General features: G+C 38.1%; 1 protein-coding gene across 1 annotated transcript in view; it reads left to right on the plus strand.

Moving 5' to 3' along the window:
- The first annotated feature begins 5,481 nt into the window (after positions 1-5,481).
- The window catches only part of LOC100245550 (uncharacterized), a 151,363-nt gene continuing 137,603 nt past the window's right edge, over positions 5,482-19,241 (plus strand). Inside the window, exons 1-4 of the mRNA XM_010662888.3 lie at positions 5,482-6,146; positions 7,022-7,099; positions 10,491-10,603; positions 10,762-10,855. Of these exons, the coding sequence (XP_010661190.1) occupies positions 6,050-6,146; positions 7,022-7,099; positions 10,491-10,603; positions 10,762-10,855 (382 nt within the window). The 5' untranslated portion in view covers positions 5,482-6,049. The remainder of the gene's footprint in view (positions 6,147-7,021; positions 7,100-10,490; positions 10,604-10,761; positions 10,856-19,241) is intronic.

The raw sequence follows: 19,241 nt of genomic DNA on the forward strand, positions 1-19,241 counted from the left end.
AATTTTAATTTAAAACATTAACATGAAAAAAGTCATCTTGTACCCCAATCTAATGATTGATGGTTGTTAGTTCATAAAAGAGTTAGAAATGGTTCAAATAAAACAACTTTTATCATTGAGAATGCTAAGACATTTATCATGGAAGAATAATTGTGTCTTGCAATAACAGTTTGGGATGCAACATGCAGATCGTGAAGGCCATTTTTAGAACCATTGAATAGGTGGTACAAGAGAATGAACTTTGGCTAGCATAAGATGAGAAAGTGCCTAGCTCATTGATTCCAATGCTCTTCTCTCATATGATCAGTTAGATAGCTACCACAATCATTGAAAAGTATCAACGAAGTTAATTGGGGAGTTGTTGTTCTCTTCAACTAATCATGAAACTCGTGATCTTACTTATGAACACTAGTAGATTCATTAATGATGGGAATAAAGCCTCAAGAAGGACATAAAGATACCAAATGTCACAAGCATATTGGATAAAATTATTAAGATTCTTTTTATGCTTCAAACATGATTCAATAGCCACTTCAAGGATTTGCTATCCTAAAATTCAACTTATTTGGTAGAACATCAAATCCATGAAAATCATTTTCTACAATATCAACAAATCATGACATTAAAGGCCATGAATGTCCCATTGATGTATGGTCTTTCCCTCGAGATTGTAGGGCACAAATATATCTTGGTTACTTGAGATTTAGTAAACTATTTTCAAAGACATATAAAGGTGTAGGGAATATTTGGATTGCTTAATTCCTATCCTTAGATCGTTAGGATGCATGCTAAAATTCCCTAAGACTTTCTAGATCTAAGTAATGGAAGCAATGTACATATAAAAACATTTAGATATAGAAAGATATTCTTTACCTCAAATATGCATATTCCAAAATCAATTCCTAACACAATGCATCTGACAGATCTTACAAATTCAATAACCTTTCACATGATGGCTTCTTTTATATCTTGATACGTGAGGGGTGGAGTCCTCTAAGAGGATTGGTGGTTAGGATTCTTTTCTGTTTGGAGATTTGAAGGCGAGAGTGGTAAAAAGCAAAACCTTAAACCTTTAAGGGATGGTGTTAGCCTAAGGGTTCTCCTAATCGTGTTTTGATGATAACAAACCACGATGAAGTTGCTAATTGGTTTGAATTATAAAAAATTTCAGATTTTAGTTTGGAAATTCAAAAGAAAGTCCAAAAAATTCATCAAAGGACCCAACGGATGCCAGATCAAGACAAATGGAAGACCCTTCGATCATAAGAAACATATTTAAGATGAATGCATGGGTGCCCTTTGAGAAAACAAATGCTATAGAAAAACACCCAAAGGGGGGGGGGGGGTGAATTGGGTTTTTAAAATATTTTCAATCACAACAAATTCAAACACAATATAAGCAAGATAAAGTGATAGAGTTCAGAGAATTCAAACTCGGGTTTATAGTGGTTTGACACTTCCTTGCCTACGTCCACTTTCCTCAATCTTCTAACCGAGTGAGGGTTCCACTAACTTGAAGTTTCAACCAAGTTTCTAATCTTCTTACACTTGGATTCTGGCTCCAATGGGCTCTAACACAATCTCTTCAAGATTCAAACCTCTTGAAGGCTTTAACACTCAGATTTTTACAAGAAATAATCCTTCGACCTAGCTTAAGGATAGCTCAAATACAAGACAAAGCTAGGATGACACACAAGAGTGCACTAAAGGATATGCAAGTGGTGATTTAGTGCACTATGAAATAAATGAGAGCTTTTTTTTATCAAGAACAGGTAGGTAGACTATTGAATGCAAGTGTTCTCTTATCAATAAATGAAGTGGAGCTCTCAATTTATAGGTTTCTAAGCTCGGGAGTAAAAAACAGCAAAAGGTAACCTCGTCCGGTCGAGCTAAGGGTCGACCGGTTCACTAGCCGTTGGAGCATTTAATGCTTGGTAGGTTACCGTTGCCTTGATCGGACCTCAACCGGTCCTCGATCGGGAAGAGAATCACCTCCACCGGGAAAAGAAGGCCATGGGAGAGAGAGAAAGTTTTTGACATCCCTCGACCAGTCCTTGACCGGACGAGCACAACCGGTTGAGCCGGTTGGCCATAACCTCGACCGGTTAAGTCTTTTTTGCCCCGAAAACCTATTTTTTAATTCCTTTCTTTTCTAACACTTAGGCAAGGTCTTTAGGTGAATTATTAAGCCAATTATAAAACATTTTGCCTAAGGTACATTAGTTAAAAACTCGGGTTTTAATGAAATCGAAGTTTTAAAGAATAAACAAAGTTTTCTAAGTTGCATGAAACGTGTGAAAATCCTAAGTGCACTTATGCATTCATCTTACATTAGTTTCCTATGATCACAAGTCTTCTAAACGTCTTTATCTTGTATCCATTTGGTCCTTTGATGAATTTTCGAGTTTATGCCTGAGATTCTTAATCATTAAACAAATTAGTCACTTAACCATGGTTTGTTATCATAAAAACCCGATTAGGAGAACCCTTGGGCTAACACCCTTAGAATTTTCACATCTTTTCATGCATCTTTAAAAACTCGATTTATGCATTAAAGTTAAATTTCAATTAAAACCTAAGTTTTAATATATGAACCTTAGGCAAATCACTTCAAAATTGGCATATTCATTTACCTAAAGACTTTGTCTAAGTGTTATAAGTAAAAAAGAATAGAAAATGATAGATTTTCAGGCCAAAAATGGTGAACCAGTCGAGACACTAGTCAACCGACTCAACCGGTTAGGGTATCGATCGATCGATTATACTTTCCCGATCGAGGGACGGTTAAGAGATGCAAAAATCTCCTCTCTTTTTCAATATCCTTGCATTCTTGGTTGATTACTATGTCTTCCTGGTCAAGGTTCAGTCAAGGCCCGATCGAGGCCTAACGATAACCTGCCATGCATTTATTACCCAACGGCTAGTCAAACGATCGACTCCCTACTCGACCGATTAAGGCAACTTTTTAGCATTTTGGTTCCCAATGCTAGAAATCTATAAATTGAAAACTCCACTTCATTTATGAGTACAAGAACACCTGCATTTATTTGTTACCTACTTGTTCTTCACTAAAAAGCTCTCATTATTTCCTTATCGCACTAAATCTTCATTTTCATATTCCTTAGTGCACCCTTGTGATTCTTCATAGCCTTTGAGTTGTATTTAAGCTTTTGTTGAGCTAGGTTGAGAAGTTTAAATTTGTACTTAAGTATTTTTGTGAGAGTTAGAAGCTTTAAGTGAGAAGAAACTTCAAGGGATTGTGTAAGAGCCCATTTGAGCCAAAATCCAGGTGTAAAGGTGTTGGAAGCTTGGTTGAAGCTTCAACTATAGTGAAACCCTCACTTTGTTAGGAGCTTGAGAATAGTGGACGTAGGCAAGGGGTGTCGAACCACTATAAATTCTGAGTTTGCTTTCTTTAACCCTATCTCTTTATACTTGTGATTCTTTTGCTTGAATCTATTGTGTTTAAATCAAAGATTTTTATCAAATGGTTTATATAGGCTTCCTGTAGACTTAAGTGACTTGAGTCTATCATAGGTTTGAGTCACTTAAATTATTTTACTTTGGTCTTAATTGATTAATTTTCTCTATTGAGTTTCAATCAATTATTAGCTTAGTTGAGAAATACCATTTACAAGCTCTTACGCAACCTTATGCATTTACCCAAATACTCCTATGCACACATGTGAACAAAGAACACAATTAGCCCTCATAAATCATGTCACCATGGAACATAAGTTTGAGTGGGGATCACTAAGACCCATAAGAAAATATGAGTTCCCTTCAAATCAAATGTTGAAGTTGACTCAACATCTTAATACAAATAATTAACTATACTGCAGTATCTTATGATATTATAATGAGATACTATAATTTGGATATAGGACCTACTATTCATTATATGTGGGCTTTCTATAAACTAGTATATATCATTCAACAAGGTGAGTGTTATCAACCTTTGAAAGTTACCACCAAGGATGGAACCAATTAGGGCCCGAGGGTAGCTACCCCTCACCTAATCCTCACTAGTTACAAGGAGGAAAGTTTAAACCAAAATCCTAATAAAAATAATTTTCCATCTTAACCATCACTCCTTGTTCGAAACTGAGAGTACTTGAAAAATTGTCAATGGAAGGGGATGAACTTAAAGCCTAATAAGGAAAATATTAATATAATTTAATGGATCAAACATTTTTAATTATGTTTGCAAATAAGAGATATAATGTATAATCCTCTCATAAAAAACTTTTGAGTTTAAACATGCTAAAACATTAAAAACTTTTCAATTTCGTATTTATATTAAAATAATTTCATATCAAATTCAAATCAAATGCATTCAAAATATTTTACTCTAATTATTGAATAACAAATGGTATTCAATTAGGTAAGACTTTACAAATGAGTGACTAGTTTTAAATTTGTTAAAAATAAATAATAATAATTTAAACTTAATAATTGCTTATACTATTTTTAAAAATTATTAAACTTATTACTTTGTTTTTTAAATCCATTCAATAATTGCAAACAAACAATGATATTAATTTTTTAAAAATTGTTCTTAAATCACAAGCCCAAATAGGTTTTTATTTATTATTATTTAGGAAAAAAAACACTCAGATATGTTTTTTTTTAATGAGAATAAAAAATTATTTTAATTTATATGTATAGATATTATTGTCAATTTATTTATTTTTCTTTCACTCTCATTAGTTAATATTGAAATGAACACAAATAATCACTCTAACCTTTCATTTCCATATGCATCCAAATACGAGAATTTCAATCACCAAATTCATTCCTATTCAAGGCGAAATAAGAATGAAAAGAAAATTTTCATTTTCAATCCTCATTCCCATGTACCAAACATGACCGGAAAGGAGAAATAAAAATAGAAACAAAATATCTATTTACATTATTTATTCTCATACACGACATTAGAGTATTTAGTGCTTTTAAATATATATAAATGATTTTATCAAGATTGAAAATCAAATGACTTTTGGGGTAGTAGGCATCATAAACTTTATAACTTCCTCATTATGTTTCATTATTGAAAAGTACAAAGGAAATAAAAAAATGCCAAAATTTTTTCGCATGTTTGGTTTAAGTATAAAAAATATGAAGGAAAATTAAATATAATTAAATTTATTAAAAATTTATATATTTTAAAATTATTTAATTTTCATATAAAAATATTAAAATAAGAATATGTTCATACTTTTCATAAGTTTTTCAATTTGGACAACGAGAAAAAGTTATAAATCATTCTCACTTATTACTATGGATTTAATTTTAAATGTAGAATTACATAAATAATAATTTAAATGCATTTATATTTTATTTGTAGTTATTAGTTTTATTCTTAAAAAAAAAAGAAAAAAAAATCTAAAGTCATCTAAATTATCATTTTGTTTTATATGAAATCAATATACATTGTTTTTAAAAAAGATGTTAAATAAGCGATTATGAGGTGGCAGAAGAGGGAGGAAAATTCTCACGTGTTGGGGAGCGGCCAAAATTCAAAATGAGTTGTTTGGGAGGAAGGGTTCAAGCCAGATGCAACTTGCGAGAAGTATGAGATAGGCAAATAGCAAAATACAGAGTGGGGGAAGCCGAGAAGGATAGTACACTGTCTCGGCGATATTATGCTATTTCCTGAGTGGGAAACCCTAAATTTTCGGCCACACAAAAGTCGAAAATTTCATTTAACCCAGTTCTATCTTTGCAACTCCTCGTCGTCTAACCTGTTCTCGTACACCTCCGGCCAGTGCCGTTAGAGTAGATTTTCCGGCGTCGGAAATCGCTTCTTTTTCGGCAGCTTCACCGAAATTTCGTAACTTACAGTCACTGTGGAAAGTCGGGAAAGCGGGCTGATTCTGGCCGTTGTGGAGGATCTCCTTCGTTGATATCTTCACAAAAGAGCAAACTCCGAACCATCATCGTGATAAACTCATCCCCATGGCGGATTACAATCTATCTATTCCTATGAAACCCTCAACGGAAAATCCCAATTTCTGAAAATTGGAAGACTGGATAGGGTTTGTCGGCAATGTTCGAAGGACTCGTTAGTCAGTTGCTTTTGGGCTATCTAGGTAGATACATCAAAGACATCCAAAAGGAGCAGCTCAAGATCACACTCTGGAACGGTACAATGATTAATTTCTCCGTTCCTTCTTTCTTGGATTAATCCAAATTTCTTTTTATTGGTTCAGCTCAATCTGAAAATCTCTAATATGTTGATAATGTTTGTTTTCTGTGCTTGGATCATTGTAATGAGACTTTACCAGTTGGTTTAATTATTGGTATATAAATCTAAGTGGGGTTTTTTTTAGAAAAATAACTTAGGATTTAGCAATTAGCCGCCCTGCAAGATTACAGCAATTTTCTGTACAGGGGTACTGCTCAAGTTACTGTATCAGTGGTTTATTAGTGTTTTATTTTCTTAGAGGTTTTTTATTTTATTTTATTTTTTTTAATTTTTTTGAAAACAAATGTTTTTTATTGTATTAATTTTAAGTTGAATTAAGAGTGTTCACTTGGGTTGAAAATGGGCCTAGTTGGAGTTTCTGAATTTTTATTTATTTATTGGTTTTTAGACAGTTGAGATATGGTTATTTATTTGTTTTTATTTATTTTAAATTTTCAACTTTATTGGTTAAGACTTGTTTCTAGAACGAATTAAAGTTGAGTTCTAGGGACATTTGGACTAAATTTTCATTCTTACAATCATGACCAGTGTAAAATTAGCTCTGGTGTTTCTTCATTTGTGTGCAAATCAGCTTTTATTTAATGCAGTGCTTATTACCTGTATTAATAAAGAAACAAAGTTACAAGGATAGATATTTCTATTTTCTATAATTATTAAAAATTTTCATCATTCCAAATTTTTTTTTAATTGTGCAGTTCTACTGAGTATTCATGATTACGAGCTTTGCATTATATGTTGATAGATTTTATGGGCAGGCTCAATGACATGATAACAAAATTCTAGAGCACTAAAGGTAGTTTTATTTTTTTGCAGAAGAAGTATTATTGGAGAATGTAGAGCTGATTCTTGAAGCCTTTGATTACCTCCAGTTGCCATTTGCTCTAAAACAAGGTATTGCAATCTCATTACTGCTACTATGAATAGATTTTTTGTTTTCTCTTTTCTTGTAGAGTTACTATTAGTGGTATGGTCTACTATTGTAGTTATAATTGCATGGTCTACATTTTTCAGACGTAAAGATGCTTTGTTTTCATGATATATTTTTATTTTAGATGAAGCATTCTAAAACTTCCTAATATTGTGGATATCTTACCTAGTTTTTCAATTTATTAGAATTTAGAAATAGGAAACTAATAATGTGTTTTTAGGAGACTGCAGTTGGCACGACGCACTGACCCCAAGTCGATCCCTGATTAAAACATACTAAAGGTTTAGATTAAACCTGGATTACTTGAAATTTTATTTCTATAAGATTTGTGGGAGCAGGTAGGGGAGCGGGGTTTATTGGAACCTTTGTGTTACTAGAAATCTTAATGATTGGGAGCTTGAAAACATACAACATTTTTTTTTGCTAAAATGTTAGGCATGTTGGTGAATGGAGAGGAAGATAGGGCAGTGTGGATGATTTTGATAAAGAAACATTCTCAAAGAAGTCTCTTTATGCTAACTTAGAGAAGGAGAGCTCAACTTCTTTTTGAGCACAGGTCATCTAGAATCCTCAGGTTCCGTCTAAAGTAAGTTTCTTTGGGTGGAAAGCTTGTTGGGGAAAGGTTTTGACTCTTGACCAACTATAGAAAAGAGGGTGGACAGTAGGTAATAGATGCTTCTTATCTAGAATGGATGAAGAGTCAATTGATCATATCCTTCTCCATTGTCATTGTGTAAGGGTTCTTTCATAGTTATTGTTTTCTTTGTTTAGGTAGGCATGGTGAGGGAGACTTGTTAGGGTGGTATGGTTCTTTTTGTTGGTTAAAATTGGAAGAAGTTATGGAGAGTTGCTCTTTTGTGCATATTTTAGACTCTGTGGAAAGAGAGAAATCGAAGGTGATTTGAGAATGAGCAGATGTCTATCCAAAGTTTGAAAAACATGTTCCTTAGTAATCTTCTCTTGTGGGTAAAGTTGTAGATAGGTGATGGTTCAATGTATCTAATAGATTTTGTTGAGTGGTTGGATACTTATTAAGGGAGGTATGTACTTTTTGTAATCCCGCCTTGGTTGCTTCTTGTTTTTTTTTTTTTTTTTGTTGTTTTCTTTGGCCCTCTTTGTATAATTTCGGTGTACTTTGTTGTTCTGTTGCTTTTTTTAGACGACTTACATCATTGCCTATATAAAAAAAAGATTTTCCTTTCATGTGATACAAACTTGGCAATGGAGAAAGATGCAAGTGCGGGTATTTATTAAATAGGATGGGAAGTGCCCTAGTCTGTAGTCCTTGTTGCATATATTTTACAAGTCTTAGAATTTGATTGTTGGAGAACCTGTTGGATAAAATGTATCCAACAGGCTTAGTAGCTGTTAATAAGAACCTAGCAGTGAACAACTTGATATGTTGAAATTGGACATTGTGCAATAGATGTATCCTAGCAAGGATCATCCTGAATTGAGTAACTGCTTGATATTTTGAGTAAGTTCTTTAGCAGTTCTGGATTTTTTGAGTTTGTCTCTAATTCTGTGATTTTTTATTTGATGGGTAAGCCTTTTTTCTGGTTAGTTTTTTCATTTTTTTTTTACTCCTCATTGTGACTTGAACCAGGACCCTCCCATAGCTCCAATCCCAACACCTTACCTCTTGCACTAACTCTCAAGGACCCATTTTGTGATTCAGCTGATATATGGTTGGTAGTTGGTACTGCCAAGCTTGGGGCTTGAAAAGCCTAGTTATGGGAACAGTGATAATGTTCATAGTTTTTTGGGCTATTTGGAACTGGAGAAGTAGCTAAGTTTTTATGGGATGGAGATATAGTGGAAGAGGTGAGAGTCTGTATTATTTGATTATTGTCTCTCTAGTCCACCTCTTTTACATTTCTAGGAAGGACCTATATCCTTTTGTGTAAAATTTCTCCATGTAGGATACATCTTTTCAACCGATATATATATATATTTGTATTTTTTCCCTTACCATTTGTATATCATTGGTATCTTTTGAGAAGATAAGGTGTCCAACGAAGTGGAAATATTCTTTGGAGGGGTCCAATAAGGAAGTTCTTTTGCATGAGAAATGGTTTGGGAAAATTTCTTGACTTCAGACAATCTCATGAAGAGAGGATGAAGTTTGGTCAATAGGTGTTGCCTCTGTGAGGAGACCTTGAATCTGCAGCTCATATTCTCATTCATTGCAAGTGGACTTCTAGCTTGTGGTTTACAGTGTTTTCATAATTTAGCCTGTCTTAGGTACTGCTCAATTTGTTTAGAAACATTGTTCTCAGCAGGTATCTTCCTTTTGTTGGAGCAAAGTGCAAGACAGTCGGAGGTTGATTCCATTATGTATATATTGGATCACTTGGAAAGGGCAGAAAGGAAGAATATTCGAAGGTTTGAAGCTTGTTGCATAGAGCTGAAAGATATATGTATATATATATATATATATATATATTTTTTTTTTTTTTTGATAGATAAAAAGGAAATATATTAAACGAAAAGAGGAAGCACAAAAAACAGTGCCCTCCAAGTATACAGGGAGTATACAATCAAGCCCAAAGACACCACCCCTAAGGGGAAAGGAAAGCAAAACACCATCTTTCCTTACTTAGAGCCTAACTAGTCTAAAAAACTTACAAGAGAAGAAGGGCTCAAAACTAAAGAAACCCTGACCCAAGACCAAAGATTACATACAAAAGAATATTTCAATCTTTGACATATTTATATAATTTTTTTTGATAGGTAAAACAAAAGAGTATGTATTAAAAGGAAACACCCAAACAGCGTCCTGAAGTATATAGGGAGTATACAGTGACTGCCAAAAAACTTAGCCAAGAAAGGGAGGGAAAGAACACAAAAAATATCACCTGCCCTCATTTAGAACCTAATCAATCAATGAAACTAATAAGTGAACTAGAGTCCACATCTATAAATGCCCTAGTCCACGACCATAAATTACAAACAAAAGAGTTTTTCATTCTTTGGACCAATAACTCAGCATTATCAAAAGCAAGCACGGAGCTGAAAGATATGCTTGTCAAGACTTTGTTTTTGGGTGGTGATGAGCTTCTCTTTTTTGTCCTTTTGGATTTTCCGAACAATATGAGGATTGAGTAGTTCACTTAAAGTGTTTTGTTTATTATTTGTTCATTGCTTGTATACATCGTATGTACATTGGCTGCATCCCCGCTTTTTATTAGTTGCTTTTTAAATATAATCTACTTTTGTGCCCATAAAAGAGAAGGAATGAAAGATGGAGACCAATGGCAGTTCCTTTCGAAGATGTTTGCTGGATTGTTCCCAAGTACTTGGGAGTTCATATTTCTCTTACTAACTGCATTCAAATATGAATTTCTTTGATAGGTCGGGTTGGGAGGTTAAGCATCAAAATTCCATGGAAAAAGCTTGGTTGGGATCCCATCATCATTATCTTGGAGGATGTATTCATTTGTGCCTGCCAGAGGGATGACCAAGAGGTAATTTTTCAGTCTCAGATATGTTTATATAAAAAGGAAATAGATTTATGTTTCAGTTTTAGGAGGCTTGTTTATTTTTTTTTTTAAATTCTTACAAAAAAAATTGCTTATATTTCATCTAAATATTGGTAACTCATATTTTCCCCTCTTTGTGGCAGTGGAGTTTGGATGCAATTGAAAGAAGAGAACTTGCTGGCAAAAAGGCCAAACTTGCGGCAGCAGAGCTGGCAAAATTATCAAAGCGTGTATGTGGTGAGATATTTGGCCTTCACTGTCAAACTTCTGTTTGGTTATCATAGATATGTTTTTCTTTGAATAAATAACACAAATAACAATTGTATATGCATGGGTTGTACAAATTTGAATCACTGAAACCAATGACAAATTGCATTGAATAGTAAAGTGTTCCAATGGCTCAGTGCTATCCAACTACAGTTCCTATGTGTATGGGTTGTAAGATATGCTATTTAAACAAAAAGGAAAATGTTTTTTGGTTGACTTTTGACACATAGCCTTTTAATAGATAATCTTTGAATACCAGTGAATTGTAGCTGGATTTGAATTTTTGAATTAGTATACACTTATCCACCTTTTTTTATCAGGCTTTGTATACTGCTTCTAGGAAGGATTTTTTATCCTTCTTTGTACTTAATAATTTTTTTTTTTTTTGATCAGCCTTCTTTATATTTAATATTTCAATGCAATGAAGTTGTTGTTTCCCATAAAAAAAGAGTATCTTTGAGTAGGTAAAATAATTTCCAGTATTCAAAGATTTGTTGAAGGGGAACACTTCTGTCTATCAAACCAACTGATCTTTGACCACCTTTATATTTTATCTATAAAAAAGTGTTCCCATTACAATGGTGAACTGAGAATGGACCTTAACATTTTAGAAGGAGCAGGGGAAAAAGATGTTTCCTTTTTCAAGTTCTCCAACATCATAGTTGGGAAAAATGCCCATAAATGCCTACCTTTGTTTGCCACACTTCATAACTCTTGCATTTTATGAAATTCATAGTTTTTCCAGTCATAAAACTAGGATATTATGTGGCTTGATGCCAAGTTGGGTCATATAATTTGGGTTGAATGATGCTTCATGCAATCCCATCCTATAGAAGAAATTGAAAAGGATGCTTCTTGCACTTCCATGTGGCTTTAATGCAATCCAGTCTCTAAAAAAATTTGCTCATTCTTGGAATTCGACCTTGTTATTTATTTATTTTTGAGAAATAAAGCCTAAGTTCCTTTCATTTATCATGAATTAAAATATAACTTTGTGTTTAGTCTTTTTAGTGGAACCAAAGAGGTTGTTTTGATCTTCCTTGAAGGTAAGGGGCTATTGGGAGGGTGGTCAGTTCTAGCTTAGAAGTTGAGAAGTTGTGGGGTGAAGTCTCGGTCTGAATCAGCTGTTGTGTTAAATGTTAGGGCTCTCACTGTTCAGATGGAACATATTGTGACTAGGACTGATACCTCACTGGCTAAGGAGGGGGGAGTGCCTTGGGGAAGCGAGTTTGATTCGGTGTGGTTACTACTTGGGGATGTTAACGCCTTCAATTCATCACCTTTGGTGCTTAGTGGGGAGTTGGAGAGAATCCATGGATGAGACCCCATCTTTAACCCTTTTAAAGGAATGGGCTAGGGAGTTTTGGTGATTAAAAGGGTATCTATCTCTGTCCTTCTTGGGAGGCTCCCTAATTTTGTTTGATTTTGAGCACACAAGGGAGGCAGATAGGGTTCTGCAAGAAGGTGAGTGGGTTTATAAACAAAAATCTCCTTTGCTTGATAGATGGAACCCAGAGGTTGGTTGTTTCAGAAAGGGCGTTCAGGCAAAAAGTGCTTGGGTAAGGCTGGTGGGACTACCGTTGTTCCTTTGGGACAGAGTTTTCTTTAAACAGGTGGGTGATGCTTGTGGGGGATTCTTAGGGGTGGATGAGGAGACTGCAGGATGGAAGAATCTACAGTAGGCTAGGGTTTTGGTCAAGACAAATGGGAGGAAGGTGCCTGCAGTTTACAGCTAGCCATAGGGCAGTCCTGTTTCTCAGTCCAGCTGTGGTGGGAACTCCCACCTTGGGTGAATCAAGTGGTTCCCCGCAATGATAGGCTGAAAGAAAGGGAGAAGATGATGGTTACTTCATGCGCGCCATGGAGCGTGGAATTTGTGTGAGGTCAACAATGGAAAAAAGTGGTTAAGGTGTTGAGCTTTGGTGGGGTGAAAGTTGTTGATGGTAAGGCCTCATCGGCTTTGTCTGTGGAAAAGCTGCAGTTGGATGTGTAGGAGACAGAAAGATTTTGGGGGGGTTGGGGTGGAAGACAACTCACTTTCTGCAGCAGATGCAACTTTAGAAGCTGGTGAGGTGGATTGTGTTAGTCCTCTTAAGTAGTTAGGCCTTGGAGTGGAGCCTTCCAAAGAAGAGGCTTCAAACCAGTTAAAGGGCATTTGGGCCGTGAGTGGCAAAAAGGCTTGTTGAGAGAGAGAGAAAGGAGAAAAAACCTTATTTCTCATTCATATAATATCTACTTACAATTGAGAGATATATATATACAAGGCTAGGAGTCCTAACTACCATACATGTGACCTATATTAACAAGGAAAGATAATATACTATAAATACATTATATTGAACACTCCCCCTCAAGCTGGAGCATATACGTCATATGCACCAAGCTTGTTACAAATATATTTAATCCTAGGACCTCTGAGAGATTTAGTGAAGATGTCTGCTAGTTGATCATTTGAATTGACAAAACTTGTAGCAACACATCCTGATGCGATCTTCTCTCTAATGAAATGACAGTCAACTTCAATATGCTTGGTCCTTTCATGAAAGACTGGATTGGATGCAATATGTAATGCGGCCTGGTTATCACAGATGAGTTTCATCTGTTCATCCTTTCCAAATCTCAACTCCTGAAGAAGATGTCTCAACCATATGAGTTCACATGTTGCCAAAGCCATAGCTCGATACTCGGCTTCAGCGCTAGATCTGGCCACTACATCTTGTTTCTTACTCTTCCAAGATATTAGATTACCTCCAATAAAAACACAGTACCCTGAAGTGGAACGTCTATCTGTGGGTGAGCCAGCCCAATCTGCATCTGTGTAACCAACAACTTGAGTATGACCTCTGTTCTCGTACAATACACCTTGGCCTGGTGTACTTTTGATATATTGAAGGATACGGATGACGGCATCCCAATGGCTATCACATGGTGACTGTAGGAATTGACTAACAACACTCACAGGAAAAGAAATGTCTGGACGAGTAATGGTGAGATAGTTCAATTTACCTACGAGCCGTCGATATCTCCCGGGGTCTCCTAAAGGCTCCCCCTGTCCTGGTACAAGTTTGACATTCGGGTCCATAGGTGTGTCTACCGGTTTACAGTCTAACATACCGGTTTCTTCCAGGATGTCTAAAGCATACTTCCTTTGGGAAAGGACCACACCAGAACTGGATTGAGCTATCTCAATTCCCAAGAAATACTTGAGTTTCCCCAAGTCTTTGGTCTGAAAGTGGGTAAAAAGATGTTGCTTTAGTTTCTGAATACCATCCTGATCACTGCCTGTAATGACGATGTCGTCCACATAAACAACCAGATAAATACACTGCCCCAAGGAGTTATGATGATAAAAAACTGAATGGTCTGCTGTACTGCGAAACATGCCAAACTCTTGAACAACAGAACTAAAACGGCTAAACCATGCTCGAGGAGATTGTTTCAAGCCATATAGAGAACGGCGTAACCTGCACACTAAACCAGACTCCCCCTGAGCAACAAAACCAGGAGGTTGCTCCATATAAACTTCCTCGGCAAGATCACCATGGAGGAAGACATTTTTAATATCCAACTGATAAAGAGGCCAAGAACACATAGCAGCCATGGAGAGAAGCAAGCGGACAGAAGCAATCTTGCCAACAGGGGAGAATGTGTCACCATAATCAGAACCATAAACTTGAGTATAGCCTTTAGCAACTAAGCGGGCCTTAAGGCGATCAACCTGACCATCAGGACAAACCTTAACTGCATAGACCCAACGACAACCAACTGTAGATTTACCAGAGGGTAAAATAACAAGATCCCAAGTGCCATTAGAGTGCAGAGCAGTCATTTCATCCACCATTGCCTGTCGCCAGCCTGGATGGGAAAGAGCTTCATGGGTGCTCTTTGGAAGAGAAACAGAGGATATAGCAGAAACAAAAGCAGAATAGGGTGAAGATAATCGATGATAACTCAAAAAATTGTAAATAGGATGAGGATTACGAGTAGAGCGAGTACCTTTCCGAACAGCAATGGGTAAGTCATTAGGAGAAGGCAGAGCCGGGGCAGGTGAAGCCGAAGGGATAGGAAGTGAGTCAGCAGGTGCCTCAGGAAAAGGGAGAGGAGCAACGACACGAGGGCGACGATGATAAACCTGAAGTGGTCGAGGGGGCATAGCATCATGTGGGGAGACAATGGGAATGGGCAAGACTTCAGAAACAGGAAGAGACTCAGAAGTGGTGGAAAAGAACGGTGAATCCTCAAAGAAGGTGACATCAGCGGAGATAAAGTATCGATGAGTCTCAAGGGAATAACAACGATAACCCTTCTGAAGCCTGGAATAGCCCAAGAAGAGGCACTTCATGGCTTTGGCGGAAAGCTTGTCCTGTCCAGGAGTGAGAATATGAACAAAGCAAGTACAACCAAAGACACGAGGAGGAAGGAAATAAAGTGGTTGGTCAGGGAAAAGAAGGGAGTGAGGAATCTGATCGTGTAAGACAGAGGAGGGCATACGATTAATCAAATAACAAGCGGTAAGAACAGCGTCCCCCCAAAAGCGAAAAGGAACGTGACTATGGAGGAGGAGAGTACGAGCTGTCTCAACAAGATGTCGATTCTTGCGTTCAGCTACCCCATTTTGTTGAGGAGTATGAGCACAAGAAGACTGATGAAGAATCCCATGATGAGACATAAACGAAGTAAATTGGGCTGAAAAATATTCCCTGGCATTGTCACTGCGTAACACACGAATAGAAATATTGAACTGGGTTTGGATTTCAGTATAAGATTTCTGGAAAATAGAGAATAACTCAGCTCGATTTTTCATTAAAAATAACCAGGTACATCGAGAATAGTCATCAATGAAAGTGACAAAATACTGAAATCCTAAAGTAGACGCAGTCCGACAAGGACCCCAAACATCAGCGTGGACAAGCTCAAAAGGAGACTTTGCCCGATTATTCAAACGCTTTGGGAACGAGACACGAGTATGTTTCCCAAGCTGACATGACTGACACGGAAGCGACGATAAGGTGGAAAAACGAGGAACCATCTTCTGGAACTTGGAGAGACTAGGGTGGCCCAGACGATTGTGAATGAGGAGAGGAGCATCAGTGGAAATGCAAACTGCAGGAGATGAATCTGAGGTGAGGTGATAGAGGCCTTGAGACTCACGTCCTATGCCAATCGTCTTCCCCGTACTCCGGTCCTGCAAGGTCACAAATTTATCAGAAAAGGTAATAGAGCAATTAAGAGTACGAGTGATTTTGCTGATGGAAATAAGATTAAAAGGACATTCAGGAGTATAAAGGACAGAAGTGAGAGGTAGAGAAGGCAGAGGAAGGGCCAAACCAATACCTTTAGCCACAGTTTGAGAACCATTAGCTAAGGTAACAGTAGGTAAATCAGAAGTAGTAGTAATAGAGGAGAAAAGATCCTTATTACCAGATAGGTGATCAGATGCTCCAGAATCTAGAATCCAGGGTCCAAGAGAAGATGTGTGGGTAAGGCAGGTAGAGGCAATAGAAGCCTGAGATGTCTGAGATGCGGAGGAGCTCGGAGTCTGAGGCAGCGGAGAATCAGAGGACTGGGCCATATGGGCAGTGCGAGGAGGTCTTCCATGTAACTGATAGCAACGATCGCGAGTGTGGCCAAGTTTATTGCAATAGGTGCAATGAGGACGTTGGCCTCTACCTCGGGTACCACTGCGTCCTCCTCGAGAGGTAGTTTGAGAAACTAACACAGAAGAATCTGAAGCGCTATCAGATGGCAAAGTCTGAGTGGACGAGATACGGAGGAGGCGAGCAAACACATCATCCAAGGACGGAACTGATGAACTACCAAGAATCTGATCACGAATAGGCTCAAGATCCGAACGGAGGCCAATAAGAGTAAGGAGCATGAAGAACTTGTCAAGCTGTGTTTGTTGAGCCTCAACATCAGGAGTAAGAGGCATAACAGTCAAGAACTGCTCCTTAAGAGAGGCAATCTGACCAATATAAGTAGATAGATCCAAGTCCTGTTGGCTGAGATGGACAATAGCAGAAGCCACCTTATAAAGACGCTGGATATCATTCGTGTATAATCCTTTGGCCTGAGTCCAAAATTTAAAACAAGTTTTATAGGCCTGAAGATGAAGAAGAATCCGGGGATCAACCGATTGCCATAATACACTACATAACTGTGCATCGATCTTTCTCCACTGTACGCGGTCAACCTCAGGGATATCTGCCTCCTGGGTAACCAAGTGATCCTCATATCCTTGACCCATAAACCAAAGTTCAACAGAGGCAGACCAGGAGAGATAATTCTCACTGCGAACCAATTTCTCTGAGGTAATCAGAGGAGATCCAGAGAGAACAGAGGTAAAGATCTGATTTTTGGTGGTCATATTCACGTATTTGGATCGAAGAGAGCCCTAATATGGCTTCAGATTGCGGCGTGGCACCACCGAAAAAGGGAGACGGCCTCAGATCGCGACGTGGTACCACCAGAAAGGCAGAAGAACACTTCCCAAGGCACGTGCAGGGATTGGGGTGGAGAGAATGTAGCCGGAACTTCGCCGGAAGGCTGTTTGGAGGGCTGACGGAGACAAAAATCCCTAAAAGAGGTACGTGCAGGGCTCGGATGGGAGAACCAGGTAGGTAGGGATGCTGGTCGGCGGCAGGCGAGGCTGGAGGAGGAGGCGCGTCGCCGGAAAAGGCCTCACGCGCCCTCACGCGCCGGCGCGTGAGATTCAGTCGCCGGCCGTAGAAGTGCGCGTGGCCGGCGCGTGGAGGGTTTTCTGGCTCCGATGTTTTTGAGAAAGTTGGAGATCTCCTCCAGGCGCTCCTCTTGGTGTGGTCGGTGTCGGAAAAAGACGTCGCCGGAAAGTTCGCCGGAAAATTTCGCCGGCGGTGAGTGGTTTCTGACGACGATCCGAAAGTATTGGGAGATGGGGAAGGTGACCGGAATGAAACACGGTCACCGGAAGGTTTCCCGGAGTTGATGACACGAGAAATAGGAAAGAATTAGGTTTTCTTCCTTGGCTCTGATACCATGTTGAGAGAGAGAGAAAGGAGAAAAAACCTTATTTCTCATTCATATAATATCTACTTACAATTGAGAGATATATATATACAAGGCTAGGAGTCCTAACTACCATACATGTGACCTATATTAACAAGGAAAGATAATATACTATAAATACATTATATTTAACAAGGTTGAAGGCTCTCCTTTGGCCCACAAGGAGTTTTCTATGGGCTTAGTGGATTTAAAAGGCCTAAGGTCCATCAAGGCCCTCCCTCCTCTTTTGAGGGAGACTTGTGCCCTAAGTGGGGGTTGGTGCTAGTAGGAAAATCTGTCGACAGTGTTTCATCGACGAAGTGCGACGGGTTCTACTTCACTCTAGTGGATGAAGCTTTGGTGGCGGAATCATCTTGTTTCCAAGGTATGATGAACCCTTTTTCTTCTCTCTTGGGTTGAGGGGCTGCTTCTTCTGCTTCTCCTCTCACATCTCTACCGGTGGGGTGGTTAGTGTTGTTCATCAGAATGAGGGGTTGATTTGGTGGGGGGATGCAGAGGAAAGGGATAGGGAGCCTTTGTTAGGGGAAGATGTCGCAAGGGGTGGCCCACTTAGAATGATTCTAAAGGATGAGTCATCGGTGGGCCTTCAAGCTAATCGTGAGGTTGTCATTCTAGGAGATAGTTCAGGGGAGGAGAAAGAGGGTTTAGCTTTGGTTAAGGAGTGCATTGGAGGAAATCTGGTGAGGGACCCTACTGAGATCGAGGATAGTTTCAATAAGCTAGTTTCTTTTAGCCATTTTGTGGGACTGCCAATTGATGATTTTGAAGAGGAGATCTTAGAGCTTTTGAGGAGACTGGAACTTAGAAAGAAAAGGAAGGTTACAAGGTAGGAGAAGAAAAATCGGTTTCCTGTTGGTTCAAAGTTTGAAAGGGAACTATGGAAATTGGAGTGCTCTATTAACTGTAAGACTGGCTCAACTATTGGCAGGCCAGAAGGAATAAACATTTGGGAATTAGCAAGAGTCTGTCAATGAAGCTATGCATCCTTTCCTAGAATGTTAGAGGGATCAATGAGGGGGACAAGTGCAGAGTCATCAAGTCACTGATTTGCTCACTCAGTCAACCTTGTTTGTCTTCAAGAAACAAAGGTGCAGTAGATGTCATACCTTTTGGTGAGGAGCTTGGGTGTGGGTAGAGATTTTTGGAATGGGGGGCAATGGAAGCTAGAGGCCAATCAGGGGGTATTTTGGTGTTTTGAGACAACCAGTTGCTGGACCTTATTGAGATGGAGAAAGGTGCTTTATCAGTCACCTGTCAATTCAAAAGTTGTGAGGATAATTTTGTTTGGATGTTTGCAGGAGTTTATGACCTT

Source organism: Vitis vinifera, chromosome 15, assembly GCF_030704535.1.
Source record: "Vitis vinifera cultivar Pinot Noir 40024 chromosome 15, ASM3070453v1".
NCBI classification, from domain to species: domain Eukaryota; kingdom Viridiplantae; phylum Streptophyta; class Magnoliopsida; order Vitales; family Vitaceae; genus Vitis; species Vitis vinifera.